The sequence below is a fragment of the Protopterus annectens genome, chromosome 1.part1, assembly GCF_019279795.1.
Source record: "Protopterus annectens isolate FY-2018-M chromosome 1.part1, PAN1.0, whole genome shotgun sequence".
Lineage (NCBI taxonomy): Eukaryota > Metazoa > Chordata > Ceratodontiformes > Protopteridae > Protopterus > Protopterus annectens.
The window spans coordinates 436,859,025-436,879,686 of NC_056726.1; the positions used below are offsets into that span (position 1 = coordinate 436,859,025).

Consider the following 20,662-nt stretch of genomic DNA (forward strand, 5'->3'; position numbering starts at 1 on the left):
GTTTCCTTCATTCAAATGCCAATCCCGCCCAAACACCTCCCGGACATTCCACCTGTGTAAAGGGAGGAAGCAGCACTGGAAATTTCTAAGCAGCTCAAAAACAGAGTCATCCAGCCTGTCCCCCCAGACCAGTCTGGATCAGGCATCCATTCCATGTTATTTTTAGTGCCAAAGAAGACGGGGATCTAAGACCCATCCTGAATCTTTCAACCCTAAACCTGTCGATTGCCAAGACAAAATTCCGAATGATCACTCTCCAATCTATACTGCCCTTCCTGCGGAAAAATGACTGTGCTCAATGGACCTTCAGGATGCATGCTACCACATCAAAATGGACAGGCGCTCTTGGAGGTTCTGCCGCTTCTGGCTGGGGGGGGGGGGCCCTAATCATTATCACTTCAGAGCACTACCCTTTGGTCTCACCGCTGCCCCATGGCAGCTCACCTGAGGCTGCAAGGATTCCAGGTCTTCCCCTACCTAGATGATTGGCTCATTTCCGCCCTCTCCTGGCATCGCCTCTATCAAGCCAGGGATCTCCTTCTCCAAATCGCCCATCATTTGGGCATAACCATAAATCTCAACAAGTCCCTGTTGGATCCAGTAAAGGTTCTAGATTTTATTGGAGCTTGGTTAGACACCATTCAGAGCAAGATTTTTCCGACTCTGGACAGACTTCAGTCCCTCAGACATCATGTGTTTTACATTGTTCAGACTCAATATCCCCATGCAGAATCAGTTCTTCGGGCGTTGGTGTCCATGGCAGCCATGATCACCCTCATCCCCACGACTCGTCTGCATATGAGGGTTCTCCAATGGGCCCTAGTCGTCCAGTGGTCCTTACTAGATCTACTGTTATCCCATCCAGTTTGTTTGTCTCGAGCCTGCAGGGATTCACTTCTCTGGTGGCTTCAGTCCCTGAATCTTCTGGGTCGTCCTTTTATTCTTCCAACCCCAATGACCAAGGTGTCCACGGATGTCTCCCTAATCTGGTAAGCTCCAGTTTTTGGGAAGGACAGTCCAAAGAATGTGGTCTTCCCTGTAGACCAAACTGCACATCAACGTCCTGGAGATGAGGGTGGTGCTGCTGGAATTGCAAGCTCTTCATGCCCATCTTCCCCTAAGGATGATTGCTATCCAGACAGACTATGCCTGTAGTCTGGTACATCCAACAAATGGGGGAACCAGGTCTTATCCCCTTTGTCGCAAAGCCATGAGATTGTGGGAGTGGGCAATCTACACCGGCCATTTCCTGGTGGTAGTGCACATTCTGGGGAGGAACAACAATCTGACTGGCTCAGGGGAGTCCCTCAGAGACGCTCTGGTTTATACTTGGCCCTCCGGTCTTCTGTATGCTCATCCTCAACTTCCCTTGATCTTGAAATTCATTCAGAAAGCTCGTCTGCTGGGGAGCTCAGTGATCCTCATTGCCCCCTTCTGGCCTAGACATGTATGGTTCCCCTCTCTGTCTCGTGTAGTGTGTCGTTTTTGGACATTAGATCCAGTTCCGGATCTGATCTCGCGTCCCTCAGGGTTCCCCCAAACAAATCTAGTCAGTCTGATGCTTACAGCTTGCTCGCTGCAGTTCCAGTGATAGCTAGGACTCCCAGGCTGTCTTTTCCAATTAAGAAGATTTTGGTAGTGGCTCCCAAATTGTCCACTAGAAAAGTTTACTCCAGTAATTGGAAATGTTTTTCTATATGGGCATTTCAGCATGATTTGGATCCTTTCACTGCTCCAATTCCTGCCAACCTGGAGTTTTTGCCAGATATTTTCATCAGGATGACAGCTTTTTTACGGTTAAGGTTCAGCTGGCAGCTATTTCCAGTTTTCATATAGGAGACAATTCAGCTTCTTCCAAGCTTTGTGAAGCCTTTTTAAAAGGTACTTGTTTACTTCAGCCTCCAGTCAAGGGCCCTACGCCAGCTTGGGATCTTACTGTATTCATTCCTACTTTGAACCTGCAGTTACAGTGGATTTGCAATTTCTGTCTTGGAAGACCGCTTTTCTGTTTGCTATTACCTTGGCTAAGAGAGAGTGCTGGAGATTCAGGCCTTAATCTGTTAAGGGTCCTTATATGGTGTTCCATAAGGATAAGGTTATCCTTATGCACGAACCCTTCCTTTCTCTCAAAAGTGGCTTCAGAATCTAACATTAATCAGGTTCAGTCTCCCAGTTTTCTTCTCCAAGTTCCATAATAAGGGAGAGTATAAATTGCATTTGCTTGACTATTTGGATCCGTATTCCCACAGGTTGAAGACAAATGAAAAGCAGCAACTCGTATGGAACGTTATGGTGGGTACATAACTTCTTTCTTGACATCCATTTCTTGAACATAAAACAACTTTGTCATAACAGGGACTCACTTATTAATCCTATTATATTCAGCTTGGTGGTAGTCAGTTAAATTGTCATGCCCTACATTGAACTTTTTTTTTTCAGTTTGAAGTTATTGTATTCATTTGCTCTTTCTTTTTACAGAGTGAAGAAAAAATCAAACCTGTCCCCAGTCTTAATGGACCATTGATGGCACTTAATCATGCAGTTCAGCAGAAGTATTTCCCAAATTCATTGCTGCCAATACTGTTAGCATTTGTAACAAAGTGAGTATTTTTGTTGCACGACTTGTATGAAAGTAACTGTTGTATATTTAAATAGTAGACAAACACACACACACTCTCGCTCTCTCTTTCTCACCGCAATATCGTAAAAACACAGTAATGTTTTAAACAGCTGCTAGTTTGGCCAACCAGTTTGTCTACACCAGACTTTAATTGCATTAACAGTGCATTCTCATAAAATTTGATATGGACATCAAATGCTGTTTATAAGCATCAATCAGAGTTTTTCTGAGCTTGGCAGAATTTAGCTCTTTACCTTCAGTACTGTGACTGAGTTATGAAATCTTGTAATGGTGACCAGTTACTCATCTCAGTCAAAAGTGGATTAATTAAAATCTTCAGTTAAATCCAGAAGCTAACATTTTTCTGTTCAGTCTGTTTAATTTTGGCCCGCCATATTAGCCAAAGCCCACCACTACCACAGATACAAAACCAAACTGGGTCCTCCTAAATTTAACCCTAAGAAAAACACCTTCTTATTGCAGCAGAATGTCTTCCTCCTCTACCACTCTGTAATTTAAATCCCTAATTTCTGAAGTAGTCTTCATTAATAACTTCAGTAAGAAAGGACTGTACTGCAAAAATAAATGTCTGATTATCGTGGGGAATTTCATCATTGACTTTTCAGGTGCCCCCCCACCCCCCAGATAATAAATACACCAACCAGGGGTGCAGCCATATTGTATCTGGTCCTCACTAATATGGGAGACTGCTGCACACCCCCTACTGTAATACCTTCCCTGGTAAGGTCAGACCACAGAATGGTCTTCTGTGAAGTAAAAGTAAAAATAAAACCTGGACCCCCCAAACCTGGAATATTTGGGAATTATTCTAAGGCTAACCTGCTGCTAAGTGAGAACTTCATAAAATTTCAAGCCCCAAGCCCTGAGAACACTGCTGCCTATGCATTAATGTTCACAGAAATCCTGTACAAGCATGTTAATAGATGCATAGAGGCAGCTGTACCCACCAAGAAGAAGTACAGAACTAACTCAAAAAACAAGCCACCCTGGTGGAATCTCAAAGTCAGTAGGCTGTAGAACTGGATGAAGAAAATCATGGCAGAAATTGGGAGGTGCAGCACCCAGCAGGATAAAAACACTCTCATCAAACTAAAGCAACTCAGATGACAAATAGTCTACCAAAGCCAAATTTGAGGTCAGTTTGGCCTCCCAGGCCAAGGACAACTACAAAGCATTCTTTAGCTATGTCCACAACCTCAAAGGTAATACACAGTTGTAAATGGAGCCACCCGTACTGAGCCAGAAGATATAGCAAACCACCTGGTTGATAAATTCAGCTCCAACTTTACCCCTGTCTCCCCCTCAACCTTCCTTCAGGAAGTATCATCAAGTATAACTCCCCCTACTATCACTAGGGAACAGGTCCTTAATGCTGTCTCTAAGGCCAAGAATTACTACATCAGTCGGCCCAGATAATATCCCAGGATGCCTTCTAAATAGCATGAAACATGACCTGTCAGGCCCTTCGGTATTACTATTTAACTGTAGCCTCCAAACAGGCTTTGTGCCTCACGAACGGAGAAAGGCAACAATCATCCCTCTGCACAAAGGTGGGCCATCTACAGACATTGAAAACTACAGACCCACAAGTCTCACTAGTCTTGTGTGTAAAGCTCTGGAAAGAACTATCATGGAGATGATCATTAGAGATGTAGTAAATCTCCAGGCACTGGACCCAACCCAGTTTGGCTTTGTCAAGGGCAGATCATGCCTACTCACCCTAGTGGACTTCTTTGAGAAGGTCACCAAAGCAATTGATGAGGGCAAAATCATTCATACTGCCTGCTTTGACCTGGCCAAGGCATTTGACACAATGCCCCACTCAGGCATTGCTGACAAACTCAAGATGTTCGGTACAAACCCGATTCACCTGGTGAATAGCCAGTTGGCACAGGGAGGACTCAGGAAGTTAGAATTGGGGAGCTCATCTCTACAAAGAGGGCAGTCACAAGTGGAGCCCCTCAAGGATCAGTCCTAGGACCACTCCTTTTTGGCATTTTCTTCTCAGAAGTCAAGGCCGATGTCAGTTGTCTCTGGCTAACTAAATTTGCAGATGATTAAAAAATTAGGAGCTGTCATTGAATCTTACACTGACACAAATGTTCTCCAGGAGGGGCTGACACAAACAACTGGTGTCAGAGCCATGGACTAAAACCAAGTGCCAAGAAATGCATATAGTATCCTTTGGGATGTCATCCATCCCTGGTAACTATCATATTGACAACACAGCCCTTAGAGTTTACCCAGTAGTCAGGAACTTGGGGACACATACAGATAATAATCCATCCTTTGACTATCCCGTGTCTACAGTAGTGAGGAACTCATTCTATGTTGTGAAACTTATAAACAAATGTATGGCATCTAATTGCAAGGAAGTCATTGTTCCACTGTATTCGGCATTCATCAGATCTATCATTGAGTACAATGCCCTGTTTGGTATATATCTAACTAGACATAGCCAACAATTGGAATGTCAGCAGAGGTTCCTCACTAAAAGAATACAGGGCGTAGGTAAAATGTCCTATGCAGACTGCCTGAAGGCCCTATCCCTGTATTCTGCCTCCTATAGGCTTTTTTGGGGGAGATCTATACCTGGCTGCATACAGGGCATTGTCAGACTCCACCCTAATAGACTTCTTGCATATCCACAAAATAGCACCAGAATTACCCATTCTAAAGACTTAAATCTTGCCTGTGATATAAATAGGACCTGCTGGAGCGATGGGTATGTATCCCAGAGACTACCCAGTCTATGGAACAGGCTCCCCATCCATGTGAAGGAGAGTTCCTCCCTAACCCAATTCAAGTGCAACTTGGACAATTGGATGGGAAAATAGAAATTCATCCATGGTTTTGCACTTGTGTCTCTAATGGACATGGGTAGTCTGTAAATCTCCTAGGCCCATGCTTACACTTATCAAGGGTATCAGAACTTGTCAGAGATTTGGGATGCATGGCTAGGCTTAAAAAGGCCCTTGCGGTTGTTAGCCTAGCAAACACCTATGAACCTGTTTCCATTCTTTGTCCTACCTTCAGTAATTACTCACTAGTCATCTTTCAGATTAACAATCCGTCTCTGAATTCTGTCCCACAAATTAATCTCATTCAGACCCCAGTACACACAAAATATCACCAAATTAAAAAAAAAAGCACCTGACAACCTTTAACTGATTACTATACTGGATATCCAAGACCCCCAACATAGCAGCTACATCCTTAACCCAAATGCTTCTCTAGCTCGGGGAATATTCTTCCCAATGTTGAGAATGCCTTTTTAAACAGCAAACCCTATGACTCACCAAAGAACCTGCACAAGCTAAGGGATGCAGCTTGGTGGTCATTGAAAAACAATCCAGCCCTTAACAACCATGTTACCGTTGCAGAACTCTGGAACTTGGCTAAACCAATCCATATGGGAAGCACAAAACACAGCATGTCAAAACCAATCAACTTTCCCTCTTAAATAAACCCAAACAGTTGTGGGACGAAGTCTGTCTGCTCACTGGGTGAAGATCCTTTGAAGTAAAAGTTCAGTAAAAGTAAAATTTAAAAGTAAAAATGTTTTGGTTAAAAAAAGATCCATTCTGTACTAGAGTTAATGGACTTTTAAATTCCTCAAACTCTAGCTTGTAACACCGGCTTAATAGAAATGTATGTATTCATTAATTCCCAGTGGTATGGTAACATTTAGAAGTATCTGTCATCTCACTTCTTTTTCACCTAGCAGTACTTTCAAATTGCCTCCTCTATTTGACTGATTCAAAACTTCCAGTAAGGCAAATTTGAAAGTAGAACATCCCATACTATCCCTGATATGCCTATATAAAATATCTATTTTAACCAAAACATTTTACTTTTATTTTATTAGTACATATTGTATTGTGAGGTATAATTATTCGTTCAATCATGCTCTCAGTTATTTGCCTGTATGTATGCAGGATATGATGTCATGAATTAGTAATTAATTATTCATTTATTCAACACTGTGTAGTGATTGGATGAGTTGAGTATTTAAACTGTCAGGTCACCATATTATGGGTTCTGATGAAGTCTATGATTTTAGATGAAAGCGCTAAACCATTTTATTTTTTAATAAATCTGTTGTTCTATTCTGTCGTTGAATTCTCGTCTTATTTAACCCCAGGCATTCATGGGTATACTCGTAGTTGTGTGGTTCTGTTGATAGAGTTGTACTGCGAGGAACGTTTGATGTTGAGTTGTCAATCTCGCCTTCATTCTTGCTGGATGGGTTCGGAGCCGATCCTTGGTTCCGACTCTGCACTTGCTAAGCTCGAGAGTCACTTTTACCAGCTCAAGGCAGCCCCATATCCCATGATGCAAGGCGGTAATTACCCAGATCTCGTTTTCCGCTCGCTAATGAGGTCATCTTTTTTACCAGCTCCTTGTAAGTGATTTTATATTACTATTTGTGAAGAAATTTAGACCCAATTCCCTAAATTTTATTCTTTATAGTCTTTTTAGTGAATCCTTATTCACTTAGCTCCATACCCTTTCTCCTCAACCCCTTATTCTTAAGTTTCTAGTGTTTCGGGCCTTAGGCCTTACCCTCCCTTACAGTTCCTGTCAGGATTTTCCTTAGGTGTGGGTGTTGTGTCTTACAGCTGTGTCTTACAGTTCTAATTTTGTTTATTAGTGTCTTTCTGTCTGATTGTGTCTGTGTGTGTGTATTTTAGGACTCAGACATGTCCAAAGATACTAGGGTCTCAGGTTTCAAGAAGTGTGACTCGTGCTGTCAGAAGATGTCTCTGACAGACGGTCACACTTCTTGTATTTATTGCCTGGGACCCCTACACCTGCAGGACTCCTGTGCTATCTGTCATTCCTTTAGCCAGAGAGTCCTGCAGGAACATAGAAATAAATTGATCCTCAGGGGTCTCCTTAAGCCTGAGAGCTCCCCGGCTAAGGTCGGCTCCGGGAAGCCTTCTAAGCCTTCCAAGACCCAGGCTTCGGTGTCCAAGTCTGTGGTCTTGGTTCCGACTCCGCCGGAGTCGACATCTGCTCCGTCCGGAGCCGATCCTTCCTTGTTGGAAGCTTCAGTTTCGGCGCCGATACCCTGGCTTCGGCACCTGTTGGCTCCGGCTGGAGCCGACACCCTAGCATCGAAGCATGTCTCTGCTCCGGCTGGAGCCGAGATCTTTGTCTCCACTCGGAGCCGACAAGTTGTCGGCTCCGCCTGGAGCCGAGGTTTCTTCGGCTCCGATGGCTCCGTCCAAAAAGAGGTCTAGATCTCCTTCTTTGGAATCTATACACTCGGCTCCAGCCTCCCCCCTGCTTTCGGAGCGGAGCCATCGGAGCCGATCATCGAGGTCTTCCAGGCTATCAGACAATGACTTAGAGTGGTGAGTAGGCTATTAAAATCACAGGCACAAGCCCAAATGCTCCATAGCCCGTCTCAACAGACGACCGCTATTCTACACCCTCCTGAAATTCCTCCTTCGACTCTCTTACAGAATTCGGAGCCGGAGGTTATTGGTACTGTGACTGTTGCTGCTTCGGAGCCGATACCACACCTTTCGGCTCTGTCGTCCTCGACTCCTATCTCCTCCTTGAGACCTTCCTTGGAGGGATCCGGGCGTCAGGCTTCCCTGGTCGGTTCCGAGGGGGCGAGTGGCATCGGACCCTTGTCCGACCCCGTTCTCCCTCTCGGAGCTTCAGCCTTGGTGAGCTCGGCCCCGACATCTGCTTCGGGGCCTTCCCTTTCGGTGGGACCAGGGATCCCTGTTTCTTCGGAGCAGGATCTCTCGGCCCTCCCTGGGAGGGGAGCCTTCGAGGTGATGAGGAGTGTGCTAGCCCCTGAGCTCAGTCAGCAGTCGGTTCCTTTAGCTCCTCCCTCTACGGTGCCTGTAGATACCTCTTCCCGCTCTCTTGCTCCTGGACCCAGAGATCCATCGCTCCAGGTCTCCCCATTGGGAATAACTTCCTCTTCCCAGGTTTCTCCTGATCCTTCAGGTGAACCCCCGCGGAAGAGGACCTGCAAGAGGAAGCACTTAGACTCCCCTGAGTCTACAACATCGGATACCGATTTGGATGAGTCGGAGGGGTCCCCAAGATCCCCCTCTGAGGATGTCTCCTTTTCAGACATCCTTGAGCTCCTGAAACAGAGGGGGAACTGGCCCTCCATTAACCCCTCCGAGGATGAATCAGTATACCTGGAGGCTTTTGGATCTCGACCCTCCACCTCCTGGGTGTCTCCGCCTTTCGACCCTCTCATGGAGGTCATAGCTCGAAAGGCGTGGGCATCTCCTGATTCGGTGGAACCAGTCCCCAGGAGACCTTCAAAATTTATTACAGCCCCTGCTGAAAAGCAGTTTCTTACTAAAGGTGTCCCGGTTGATGCCATGGTGGTGGCGGCCGCCACCAAGAAGGAACTTGCAGATCCTTCCGTACCAGTTCATCCTCCTAACAAGGAGTCTAGGACCATGGACAGGTATGGTAAGCGGATGTTTTCCTCGGCGACCTTTGCTATGCGTTCGCTGAATTAATGTCACTTCACCAGACTTCAAAGGGACATCCTTAAAGAATTAGGTGAAGTAGTACAGGATCCTTCATCAACAGGGGCTCAGGAAAAGATTGCCTCTCAGCTGGGAATCCTTAATTCCATAACCAACTCCTCCATGCGGCTCATTTCTTATGCAGCCGATGGGGCGAGTAGAGCTGCAGGCACAGGAGTGGCTCTCAGACGTCAGTCCTGGATGCGGCTCTGTAATTTTGCAGACCCCTTTAAAGCGTCCTTCTCAAACTCTACCTTTGATGGGTCAACATTGTTTGGCCCTCAGGTGAAGGACACTTTGACCAGGTGTGAGCAAGATGGCAAGACTCTTTCTGCCGTAGGAGTCCGTTTCTCCACCCCTTCTAGACCTTATCCCAAAGGTCAGAAGGGAGGGAAGATGTGGTTCCGAAAATCTCAGGGAGTCAAGCCGGACGCACGTGGTCAGTTTACCTCCAGAGGCAGAGAGGGTAATAACAATAGACGCCGCCCTAGGGGCAGAGGGGGTCCGCAGAACCAGGGCAGTAGAGAGCCTCTCTCTCTGACAAGCCCTTCCAGCATCCCTGAGGTGTTGCCTGTCTGTCCACCCTTGGAGGCAGTCGGGGGGAGATTGTCGCTGTACCCAGAAGCCTGGTTTTCCCTCTCTCAAGACCGATGGGTACAGTCGATCATATCCGAGGGTTACAAGATTCCTTTTGAGGGAAAGCCCCTTCCCTCAGGCAAGTTCCCTTCCAGACGTTCCACCAGGTCTAAGGGAAATTGCAAAACTGGAGGTTTCAAAGCTTCTAAAAAAAAGGGCCATCCAGCCAGTTCCAACAGACCATTTAGAGTCCGGAATCTACTCAAGGTTCTTTTTGGTTCCCAAAAAGACGGGAGACTGGAGACCAATATTAGACCTCAGCAGGCTCAACAAGTCTGTCAAAAAGACAAGATTTCGGATGGTCACACTTCAATCGATTTTGCCTTTTCTGGGCAAAGACAACTGGATGTGCTCCATAGACCTTCAGGATGCGTACTATCACATAAAAATCCACAGACGCTCCAGAAGGTTTCTCCGCTTTCGGCTGGGGACCAGTCATTTTCAATTCAGAGCCCTGCCCTTTGGTCTCACTGCAGCCCCCAGAGTGTTCACCAAATGCATGGCAGTGGTCACGGCCCACCTGAGACGTCAAGGATTCCAGGTGTTTCCGTTTCTCGACGACTGGCTCCTCTCAGCCACCACCAGGCATCAACTTCTCCAAGCCAGAGATTACACCCTACGTCTCTGCAGTCAGTTGGGAATTTCGGTCAGTTTCGAAAAGTCTTCCCTGCCAATCTATTACCTTTATAGGCGCAAATCTAGACACTACTCGGATGTCAGCAAACCTAACAAGTCAGAGAATCCTAGATATCCAAAACCACGTTCGGATCATCCTTGCCAGCAAAAGGGTACAAGCCAGGTTGGTCCTGAAAGTGTTGGGCCTCATGGCAGCTGCCATCACACTTCTTCCTCTGGCCCGTTTTTACATGCGTCTCCTACAATGGATGTTGTTCACACAATGGTCCTTCCAGCAGCTTCCCATGCGTCACAAGATCCTGGTGACACAGACCTGCAAGAACCATCTATCCTGGTGGATTTCCTCTCCTCTAGTCCATCAGGGCAGACCATTTGTTCCCCCGGCCCCGGTAGCCACGGTTACTTCGGATACCTCCCTGATCGGGGGGGGGGGGGCATTATCAGGGCAGGATGGTTCATGGCACGTGGCAACCGTTCGAATACCACCTGAACATAAATGTCCTAGAGATGAGAGCAGTGCTTTTAACGTTGCAAGCCCTCAACGACTATCTTCCCTTAGGAACTATTGCAGTTCACACGGACAGCATGTCCGTGGTGTGGTACATCAACAAACAGGGCGGAACCAAGTCCTATCCCTTGTGTCGGGAGGCTCTCAGACTTTGGCAATGGGCGATCTCCTCTCATCGGTTTCTGGTAGCAACGCATATCCCTGGGAAAACCAACATAATAGCGGACAGATTGAGCAGAGCTATACTAATGCCTCACGAGTGGTCTCTCAAGCAATCCATAGTGGAGGAGATTTTTCAGAAGTGGGGCCGCCCATGCTGCAATCTTTTTGCTACACCTCAAAACAGCAAATGCCCAGAATTCTTCTCTCTCTTCCCACTTCCGGGCCATCCCCCCAGAGACGCTCTTACCCAAGATTGGCCCCGGGGACTACTTTATGCTTTTCCTCCCTTTCCATTGATACCACAGGTACTCCAGAAAGCTACCGTTTTGAGAGCCAAAATGATTCTCATTGCCCCTTACTGGCCTCGACAAATTTGGTTCCCGTTCCTTCATCGTCATCTCTTGGTGCAGCCTTGGCATCTGGACCCAGCTCCAGATCTTCTGACCCTCCAGTCGGGTCAACTGCACCGGTCCGTTCCTTCCCTCAACCTCACAGCTTGGTTGCTCCACTTCCTTCCTTAGCCAGGCTTCCTATGATCTCTAACCCCGTTAGAGACATCATAGTAGCTTCTCTTAAGTCCTCTGCCAGGGGGATTTACTCTAGCAAGTGGAAACTCTTCTCCCTTTGGGCAAAATCTAAAAACATAGATCCATTTACTGCCCCTGTTCAGTCAGTCTTGGATTTTCTAGCGGAAATTTTTCACTCAGGTTCTTCTTCTTCCACAGTCAAAGTTCAGTTGGCAGCAATCTCGAACTTTCATGTCGGATTTACAGACCACAACATTATGTCCCACAAACTTTGTAAAGCCTTTCTCAAAGGAGTGTTCCTTCTTACGCCCCCTGTTAGGGATCCTCCACCACAGTGGGACCTAAATTTAGTGCTGACATCCTTGATACTTCCCCCTTTCGAGCCGGCTGCTTCATGTTCATTAAAGTTTCTTTCTTGGAAGACACTTTTTCTTGCCGCCATTACCTCGGCTAGAAGTGTGTCTGAACTTCATGCCCTCTCTGTTCGTCCCCCTTATTTGGTCTTCCACAAGGACAGAGTATCCTTGAGAACCAATCCATCCTTTTTGCCCAAGGTTGCTTCTAAGACAAATTTAAACCAATCCATTCATCTTCCTGTATTTTTTCCAAATTATTCTAACAGGGCGGAACAAAAATTACATTATCTAGATGTACACCGCCAACTCGGATATTACTTGGACAGAACGAAGCAATTTAGAAAGTCTGATCAGCTCTTCCTTTCTTATGCTGAAAATAAAAAAGGTCTCCCTGTTTCTAAAGTGACCTTATCCAGATGGCTATCTTCCACCATTTCTGACATTTATCAGCTTAGGGGCAAACATCTGAGCTCAAAACTTAAAGCACATTCCACAACAGGTCTAGCCACTTCTACAGCCTTTCAGGCTAGGCTACCCTTAGATACTATTTGTGCAGCAGCCACTTGGGCCACTCCTCATACCTTCGTTTCTCATTACAAATTGGATTTGGCCTCCAGGGACGGGACAAGCTTTGGTTCCACAGTTCTCAAGAGTCTGTTCCATTGAGCCACCCAGGATAGAGGTGCTAGGGACGCAGTCCCATCCAGCAAGAATGAAGGCGAGATTGACAACTTAACATTTAGAAGTTATGTACCTACCATAACGTTCCATGTTAGTTGTCTTCTCTCGCCTTCTTTCTTGCGTCCCTCTCTCCTGTCCCCCTAGCCTGGACAGACCTTGATCTCCCTTTTTCTCTGGAAGATTCTTCTTCCTTGGACACCAATTAGTTCTTGACCTTGATTACCTGGTTTCCCTTTACAGCCTTTTTAGGTTAGTTGTTCCTCTTTCCTTAGTGGAAAGTTTTATAGGCAGTTTTTCCTCTAGATACCAAATGAGATCTGGGTAATTACCGCCTTGCATCATGGGATATGGGGCTGCCTCGAGCTGGTGAAAGTGACTCTCGAGCTTAGCAAGTGCCGAGTCAGAGCTGAGGATTGGCTCCGAACCCATCCAGCAAGAAAGAAGGCGAGAGAAGACAACTAACATGGAACGTTATGGTAGGTACATAACTTCTAATTTTTCAACATTCTCAACGTGATGAAATGTAACTTGATGGGAGAGTTTTCTTTGACCTTGCAAAAGCCTTTGACCCTATCAGGCTCCTCCTCTTTCTTCAGAACCTTGGTATTAGTAACACATCTATCACCTGGTGGTTTTTCAGTCCTGCTCTACAACTCCTCCTCCTTTACACTGATGACATGTTAATCTTTAGGACCTGCAACAACCATTCTACAATAGAAAAGCTGCAAAAACACCTTAACACCCTCAATTCGTCATTCATTAACCACAAAATGATACTTAACCGCACAAAAATAAAAAAAACATGCTGCTTGGCACTATCCAAAAGCTTTAAAAAAAAATCACCATTGTTGGTAATTTTTTTCCCTCTCTTGTAGGTAATTTCCTTCTGTACCATCACTGGTATTTCCCCCCTTTACCGTTGATTTTTTTTGGTATTTTTCCCTCCCATTTTTTGTAGTTTTCAGCTCTGTCCCGCTGTTTGTCTGTGTGTGTCTGAGACCTCTTTGAAATCAGGCTTTAAACAGTGCCAAGATTGTGTAAGAGAGATGCCCAGTTCAGTGTGTGTATATTGCTTGGGTGCACCCCATTTAGAAACTAATTGTAAGATCTGTCAAGGTTTTATTCAAGAACATTGGCAGAACACCAAAATAAGTTGATTTTGAAGGGATTGTTAAAATGCTCCTTTGATGAAGCCCTCTCTCTAAGCCAGAGTCCTCGTTCGCCAAAATTGAACATAAAAAGAGAACTCAGTCATTGCCGAGCTCACCCTTGGCTAAACTGATTGTGAAACAACCTTCAGTACTGGCAGATATGGCCCCCCCTGGTGCCGACAGTTTCAGCACTGTCTTTGACAACCTTGGCAACGACCTTAACAGTCTTTGCACCGACAGTTTCGTCAGCACCAGCATCCTTGACCTCCCACTCTGTTCCACAGCATACGGTGCCTAAGCTTGAAACATTTGTACCTCCCAGAACAAGGTACTCCCCTTCTAAAGACCCCTTTCTGGGTCAACTTCTCAGTCCATTGTTTGATAGGTCAGAGTCTGGGATGCCAGTGCGATCAGAAGTCTTTCAGAGGTATATGTGGTGGGACCTCCTATCTAGGGTCGGAGCCTAGCACTTCGATTACCCCAGTTCCAACTGTTAGGGTGACGACAGAAGCTCCTTCGCTGCCTGGATTGGCTCTGATGTCTTCGGCTCCCTCAGAACCAATAGACTCTCGGGGACATAGATTGGCTGTCTGTTCAGAGGGTTCCATTATGGTACGAAATTTTCTCGGAGCTGTCCTTCGCTCTCAGAACCCTGACAGTTTCGGACTCTTCCCCGGCTCCTGTCTTGGAGGATTGTCCTTCAGAGTGGAGTGTGACCCTGGTTCCGAGGTTGTCCTTCCTAGTTCTGGGCTCCCATCCCTCTTTGGGTGGGCCTGCTTTCCAGATCATGGAGAGAGCTGTAGCCTCAGTGGGCTCTCAGCTGGCCTCATCTACGTCGGAGTGTCACATATTTGTACCTTCTGGACTTTAGCTGCCCACCACCTCTCACGTTGGGACAGCGGGCACCAAAATGGCAAGATATGCCTGTTCAGGGCCCCTCTTCTTAGGAGTCTTCCTCAGATTCCCACCGAGGAACCACCTCGTAAGACTTGCAAGAGGAAGCAGATTCTCCAGAAGAATCTGCCACGGAAGAGACAGACTATGGTGAAGGGGAGGGTTCCCCCAGTCAACCCCTGAAAATGTCTCATTTGGAGACATCTTGGAAATCTTAAAACAAGAGGGGTGATTGGAAGCCCACAAAACCCATCCTCCGAGGAATCTCTGTTTTTGCAGGCTTTCACTGCTCTCCCATCTACTTCCTGGGTGATCCTACCCGCTGACTAACTTAAGCTATTTGAGCAGCGAGCATGGAAGGCTCTTGATTCCATAGAGCCGATTCCCCAGAGGGCAGACACAATTTTATCAGCTCCAGAAGACCAACTACATTGGGAAAAGGGTTTAGTAGTAGATGCCATGGTGGTGGCGGTGGCCACCAAAAAGGAACTTGCCAAGGACGATGGACAGGTTTGGGAAACAGATCTCTACGTCCTCGACCTTCGCTCTTATGTCCTTGAATTTCATGGCACATTTCATTGGACTCCAAAAAGATCTGATAAAGGAGCTATCAGATACCCTTGCCAGAGCTGTGTCTGACGAGATGCTGGATAAAGTTGCCTCTCAGCTTGCCACCTTGGAGTCTATATTGAACTTGTCCATGGGTCTCATCGCTCATGCAGCAGAAGGAATGACTAGGGCAGCAGGTTCAGGCGTTGCCATAAGTCTCCATGCTGGATGCACTTGTGTGACTTTGCAGAACCTTTCAAGTCTTTCTTCATCAATGCTGTTGACGGATTTTTCTTGCTTGGCCCCAAATTCAGAGACACACTAGCCAGGTGTGAAAAAGATGGAAAGACCCTTTCTGCTGTGGGGATTTGTTTTTCTACTCCTCTACAAATCAAAGGAGTGGGCAAATGTCATTCACAATGTCCCAAGGGCCTTTTCATGACACATGTGGCAAATACTCCCCTCAGGGCAGAGGGGGGAGTTCTAATGGAAGAATCCCTCCCAGTGATAGATGAGGTCCACGGAATCAAGGCTACAGAGGCTCCTCCTTTGGACAGCCCTACCAGTGTTTCTGAATGGAGGCCCAATTGTTTACCTCTGGAAACAGTCGAGGGAAGATTTTCACTGCACCAGGCAGCCTGGCTATTGAGTTATCACCAGAGGTTGTCAAATTCTGGGACTTTGGAAATAGAGTAAAGGGAAAAAGAGTCGCCGATGTTCCACCCAATCAGCAGGACCAAGCAGCCATAGAGATTCAAAACTTGCTGAAGAGTTAACCAAGAAGTCCCGCCAGACCAAAGAGGATCCGGATTTTACTCTAGATTCTTTTATTGCTGAAAAAGACATGGGACTAGAGACTAGTTTTGGATCTCAACCTTCCGAACAAGTTCATTCAACAAACAAAATACTGGATGGTCATGGTTCAGTCTATCCTTCCCTTTCAAGAGAAGTGATTAGATGTGCTCTGTCTACCTTCAGGGCTAGCATTTCCATATAAAGATGGACAAATGCACCAGAAGGTTCCCCTGCTTCCGGCTGGGAGCCAGTCATTTCCAGTTCAGAGTGCTGCCCTTCTGTCTCACCACAGCCCCCAGGGTGTTCACTTAATGCATGGCAGCGGTAACTGCTCAGTTGAGGCTACGCAGATTCCAAGTGTTTCCATACTTAGATGACTGGCTCCTCACTGCCCCCACCAGGCATCTACTGCTTCAAGCCACAGACTTAATATTGCATCATTTCCAGTCCTTGGGCATTATAATCAACAGAAAGAAATTCCGATTGACTCCAACATAAGACCTAGAATTTATAGGAGCACGCCTCAATACAATTTCTTGTGTAGCTTCTGTCCCTGTACACAGACTGCAGAAAATAAGGTCGCAAGTACAACTCATCATATCCAAAGACAAGGTTCCTGCTGTTTTTGTCCTCCAAGCTCTGGGATCTATGGCAGTGACCATAACCTTAGTGCCCCTCGCAAGGTTTCATATGAGACTGCGTCAGTGGCTCTTAGCTGCGCAATGGTCAGTACTGACACATCCAGTGTCTTATCCATTTTGATAAATTGCTGCAAGAAGGATCCTGGTGGATGAAGTCCGGGGAAAATCTATGCGGCAACAACTTCACTCCTTCTCTGCCCACCACTGTAGTGACCAGAGACGCTTCACAGATCGTGTGAGGGGGGGTATTATCTGGAAAGAACAGTATAAGGCACTTGGTCCCCGCAAGAGGCTCATTTGCACATCAGTGTCCTGGAATTGAGGGCAGTGCTTCTAGCATTGCAAGCCTTTCAGTCGCCCCTTCCTTTGGGGACGATTGCAATTCAATCAGACAACATGTCAGTAGTCTGGAACATCAGTAGATGAGGTGGAACCAGATCTTGCCCCCTGGTTGGGAAGCTCTCAGAATATGCCAAAGGGCGATCTCTTCCAACCGTTTTCTAATAGCAGTGCATATCCCTCGAAGCTCCAAAGTAGTAGTGGACAAACTGAGCAGATCCATCCTCCTGCCTCACGAATGGTCTCTCAATCCCAAGGAAAAGATGAAAATTTTTCGTCATTGGGGCCAGCCTCGCTGTGATCTCTTTGCCTCCCCAGTATACAACAGATGCAGCAGCTATTTTGCCATAATTCCTCCACAGGGGGAGGCCCCGGGAGAAGCACTCCTCCTTGATTGGCTCCCAGGAGTATTTTATGCCTTTCCCCCAATCTGTCTCATTCCCCTGTTCTTGAAGAAAGCCCAAAGACTGAGAAGCAAAGTGATCCTCATTTTACCCTGTTGGCCCTGTCAAGTCTGATTCCCCTTCCTTTGGCCGCACCTGATTCACCATTCTTGGATTCTGGACCCATTTCCAGACCTGGTGTCTCACCCACAGGGATTGGTACATCTTAACCTTCACAGTCTCAAGTTGACAGCTTGGTATCACCAATTCCATTAATTGCCAGGCAGAACAAATTACCTTCCTCAGTACATAAAATCCTTCTGGCTTCTCAGTAACCATCCACCAGGAAACTCTATCTTATCAAATGGAAGAGATTCTCAATTTGGACCCTTACAAATAATTTTGATCCCTTTTCAGCCCCTGTTGACAAGGTCTTGGAATTTGTGGCTTCACTTTTTGAGCTAGGAGCTTCTGCTTTCGCCATCAAAGTCCAATTAGCAGCCATTTCCAGTTTCGTGGGTTTGAAGATCATACCTTAATTTCCCACCGTTTATGCAAAACTGTGCCTGACTAGGTGCTTTACATTTAAAGCTCCCATTTAAGGATATCATAGCTCCATGGGATTTGACCCAAGTACTACAATCTTTAGTCCTCTAGCCCTTTGAGACAGCAGCTCCTTGCAATCTCAATTTCCTGTCGTGGAAAACGTTTTCTGGTGGCCGTCACTTCTGCCAGAAGAGTTTCTGAATTGCAGGCTTTGTGTGAAACACCCTAATATGATTTTTCATAAAGATAGGGTTTCGTTAAGAATCCATCCTTTTCTACCTAGTGGTCTCAGAATCTATTATTAATCAGACTGTAGATTTGCCTGTCTTCTTTCCAAATTTTTCAAATAAAGGTGAATATTGCTTACATTTACTAGATGTTTGCAGACAGTTACATTTCTGTCTTGACAGAACCAAACAATCTAGAAAATCAGATCAGTTGGTTCAACTGTGAGTAAACCTGTCTCGAAAGTTACCTTATCAAGTTATCTTAGGGATTGTGTTAACTTCATTTACAATCATAACCTCAAGCTGCCTGCGCCTGTTAAAGCACATTCATAAGATCTGTATCCACTTATTTATTGTTTGTTAACCGGGTTAGTCCAGCTGGGCTTGCGGCCCTTTTTCAGTTGAGACCCAAGGAGAAAAGCTCTAGTACATAGTATAAAATGCAGAAAGTTACATAGTACAAACTGTACAGAAATCACAGTTTTACAATAAAATATATGTTACATTACATATAAGAGAATGTCATTTTGAGAATGCGTAAGATAAGCCAGAGGCTTGCTTGCATAATATTAAGAGGGATGTACAGACAAAAACCTATGACACTTCAGCTGTTTTTCACTCTAGGGCTTCCATGGAAGAAATATGTGCAGCTGCAACATGGGCTGCTCCCCATACCTTTATCACTCATTACAAATTGGATATAGTCTCCAGGGGAAAGAGCATCTTTCATCTCTATGGTGCTCAGGAATATCCTTCCATAGGGCTACTCGGGACGTAAAGTAGCTGGGAACTCTGTCCCATTCGTCAATGAATGAAGATTGATAACATCAAATAGTTATGCTCGTACCATAATGTTCCATCTGTGTTGTCGATCTGCATTCATTCTTGGCATCCTACTCTCCTGCCTCCTGCTAAGGACTTCTGAAGGTTTGGACACTTGTTCTGGAAGGTTTTAGGTTTTACCTTAGACCGGGATTCTGTTTTCCTTCTTTACTTTGACTGCAAACTTGTTCTGAGGTAATAGAGAGAGGGGTATTATGGGTGGAGTCTTAGCTCGAGAGTTTTTTTGACTGGTGCGAGCTGTTTAACGGCCGAGCTGGTTCCAACGGTCGGAACAGAGTCTCATTTGTCAAGAATGAATGAAGATAGACAACACATGTCATGGTAAGAAAATAACTTCTTTTTGTTAGGCAAGGTAGTTTAAAAAACTTTCATTTGTACGGTGTTTGCCCTTGCTAAAATTCAAGATTTCCCAGCTTTTGTTAATACAAGCAAGAACTCTCAAGGATTTTTGTTAGAAAATGTCTCTTGGGAACCCCCCCCCCATAAGTTGTGAATTTGTGAAGCTGCCATTTAATAAAGGTGTACATAAAAAGTATATGAAGCGAGTCAATACCAATTAACTGTACATACACCAAATTTAGATCTCCAAAGTGCTAGGCCTAATATTAAGGATTCATTTGTTCATGAAATTACACACAGTATTTGAAAGACTGCAGTTAATCAGCCTGGTTTTAAACTGATGAAACACTAGCAAATGCTTTATCAATTGAAGCTCAATCCCACTCTTCAGTTTCCCAAGAGAATTCACTGTAGCTCACTTTGCAGGCTTTGATCAAAGCAGAATAAAAGCTCAAGTTGATAGTTACACTTCTGCATTTTGTGAGAAGAGAAGATCTTGACAGGTGATGTGCCTTATGGGCTTTTTTATTCACCCACTTATTATGTATGGCTGTTTTTTTTTTCTGTAAACATTATGGATATAGTGTAACAAAGGTTGTAGTCACTTAAGGTAGATGTCATTTAACAGACTTCAAAATAGACTTTTTAAATGTAAAATAATATAATAAAGAATCCTAGTGAATTGTGAAGCACAAAGGTTACTTTCAGAAATTGTGTTGGCAAAGATCGTGAAGTGTGAGTTGCATAGTACTGAAAAGCTGATCTGATATTGTTAATCCTCGTTCATTCCTTATGCATGGGTATCTGTTCCGAGCTCGGAACCGAGCCGGCCATTTTCCAAGCTCGCGTCAGCTACAAACTCTCGAGCTAAACTCTTCCCACAACCCCCATCTCCCTGTTACCTCAGATTTCATTTGCCGCGTTGCCATTCGGTCGTGTCAAGCTACTTCTCTTGAGCCAAGTACAGTCATTTGTTGTTTAATAGCTTTACAGATTACTTGTCTGTCAGAAAAGTTAATATTGTATTATCTCTTACCCTATCACATCTAGCGTTCATAATTTCTTCAGGTTTTTCTGCTTTTTTCTTTACCACTTTTACCGCGAGGTATTCTCTCTTTACCATCGTTGGTAATCCTTTTCCCTTTTTCTCTCATACCTTCGGGTACTCTCTTGTACCCTTGTTGGTACCTTTTCTAGTAATTAATTTGCTGTCATGGCAGATAAGAAAGGTAGTCCGGGCAGCAGTGGCCTTAGGTCAGCTGGTGCTCTAGGCAAAAAGGCTCCACGGTGCCCCCC

At 45.4% G+C, this 20,662-nt stretch overlaps 1 protein-coding gene across 1 annotated transcript in view; it reads left to right on the plus strand.

Annotated features, from left to right (window-relative positions):
• The window catches only part of RANGAP1 (Ran GTPase activating protein 1), a 1,872,200-nt gene that overhangs the window by 1,695,757 nt on the left and 155,781 nt on the right, over positions 1-20,662 (plus strand). Inside the window, exon 11 of the mRNA XM_044087098.1 lies at positions 2,479-2,600. Within this exon, the coding sequence (XP_043943033.1) occupies positions 2,479-2,600 (122 nt within the window). The remainder of the gene's footprint in view (positions 1-2,478; positions 2,601-20,662) is intronic.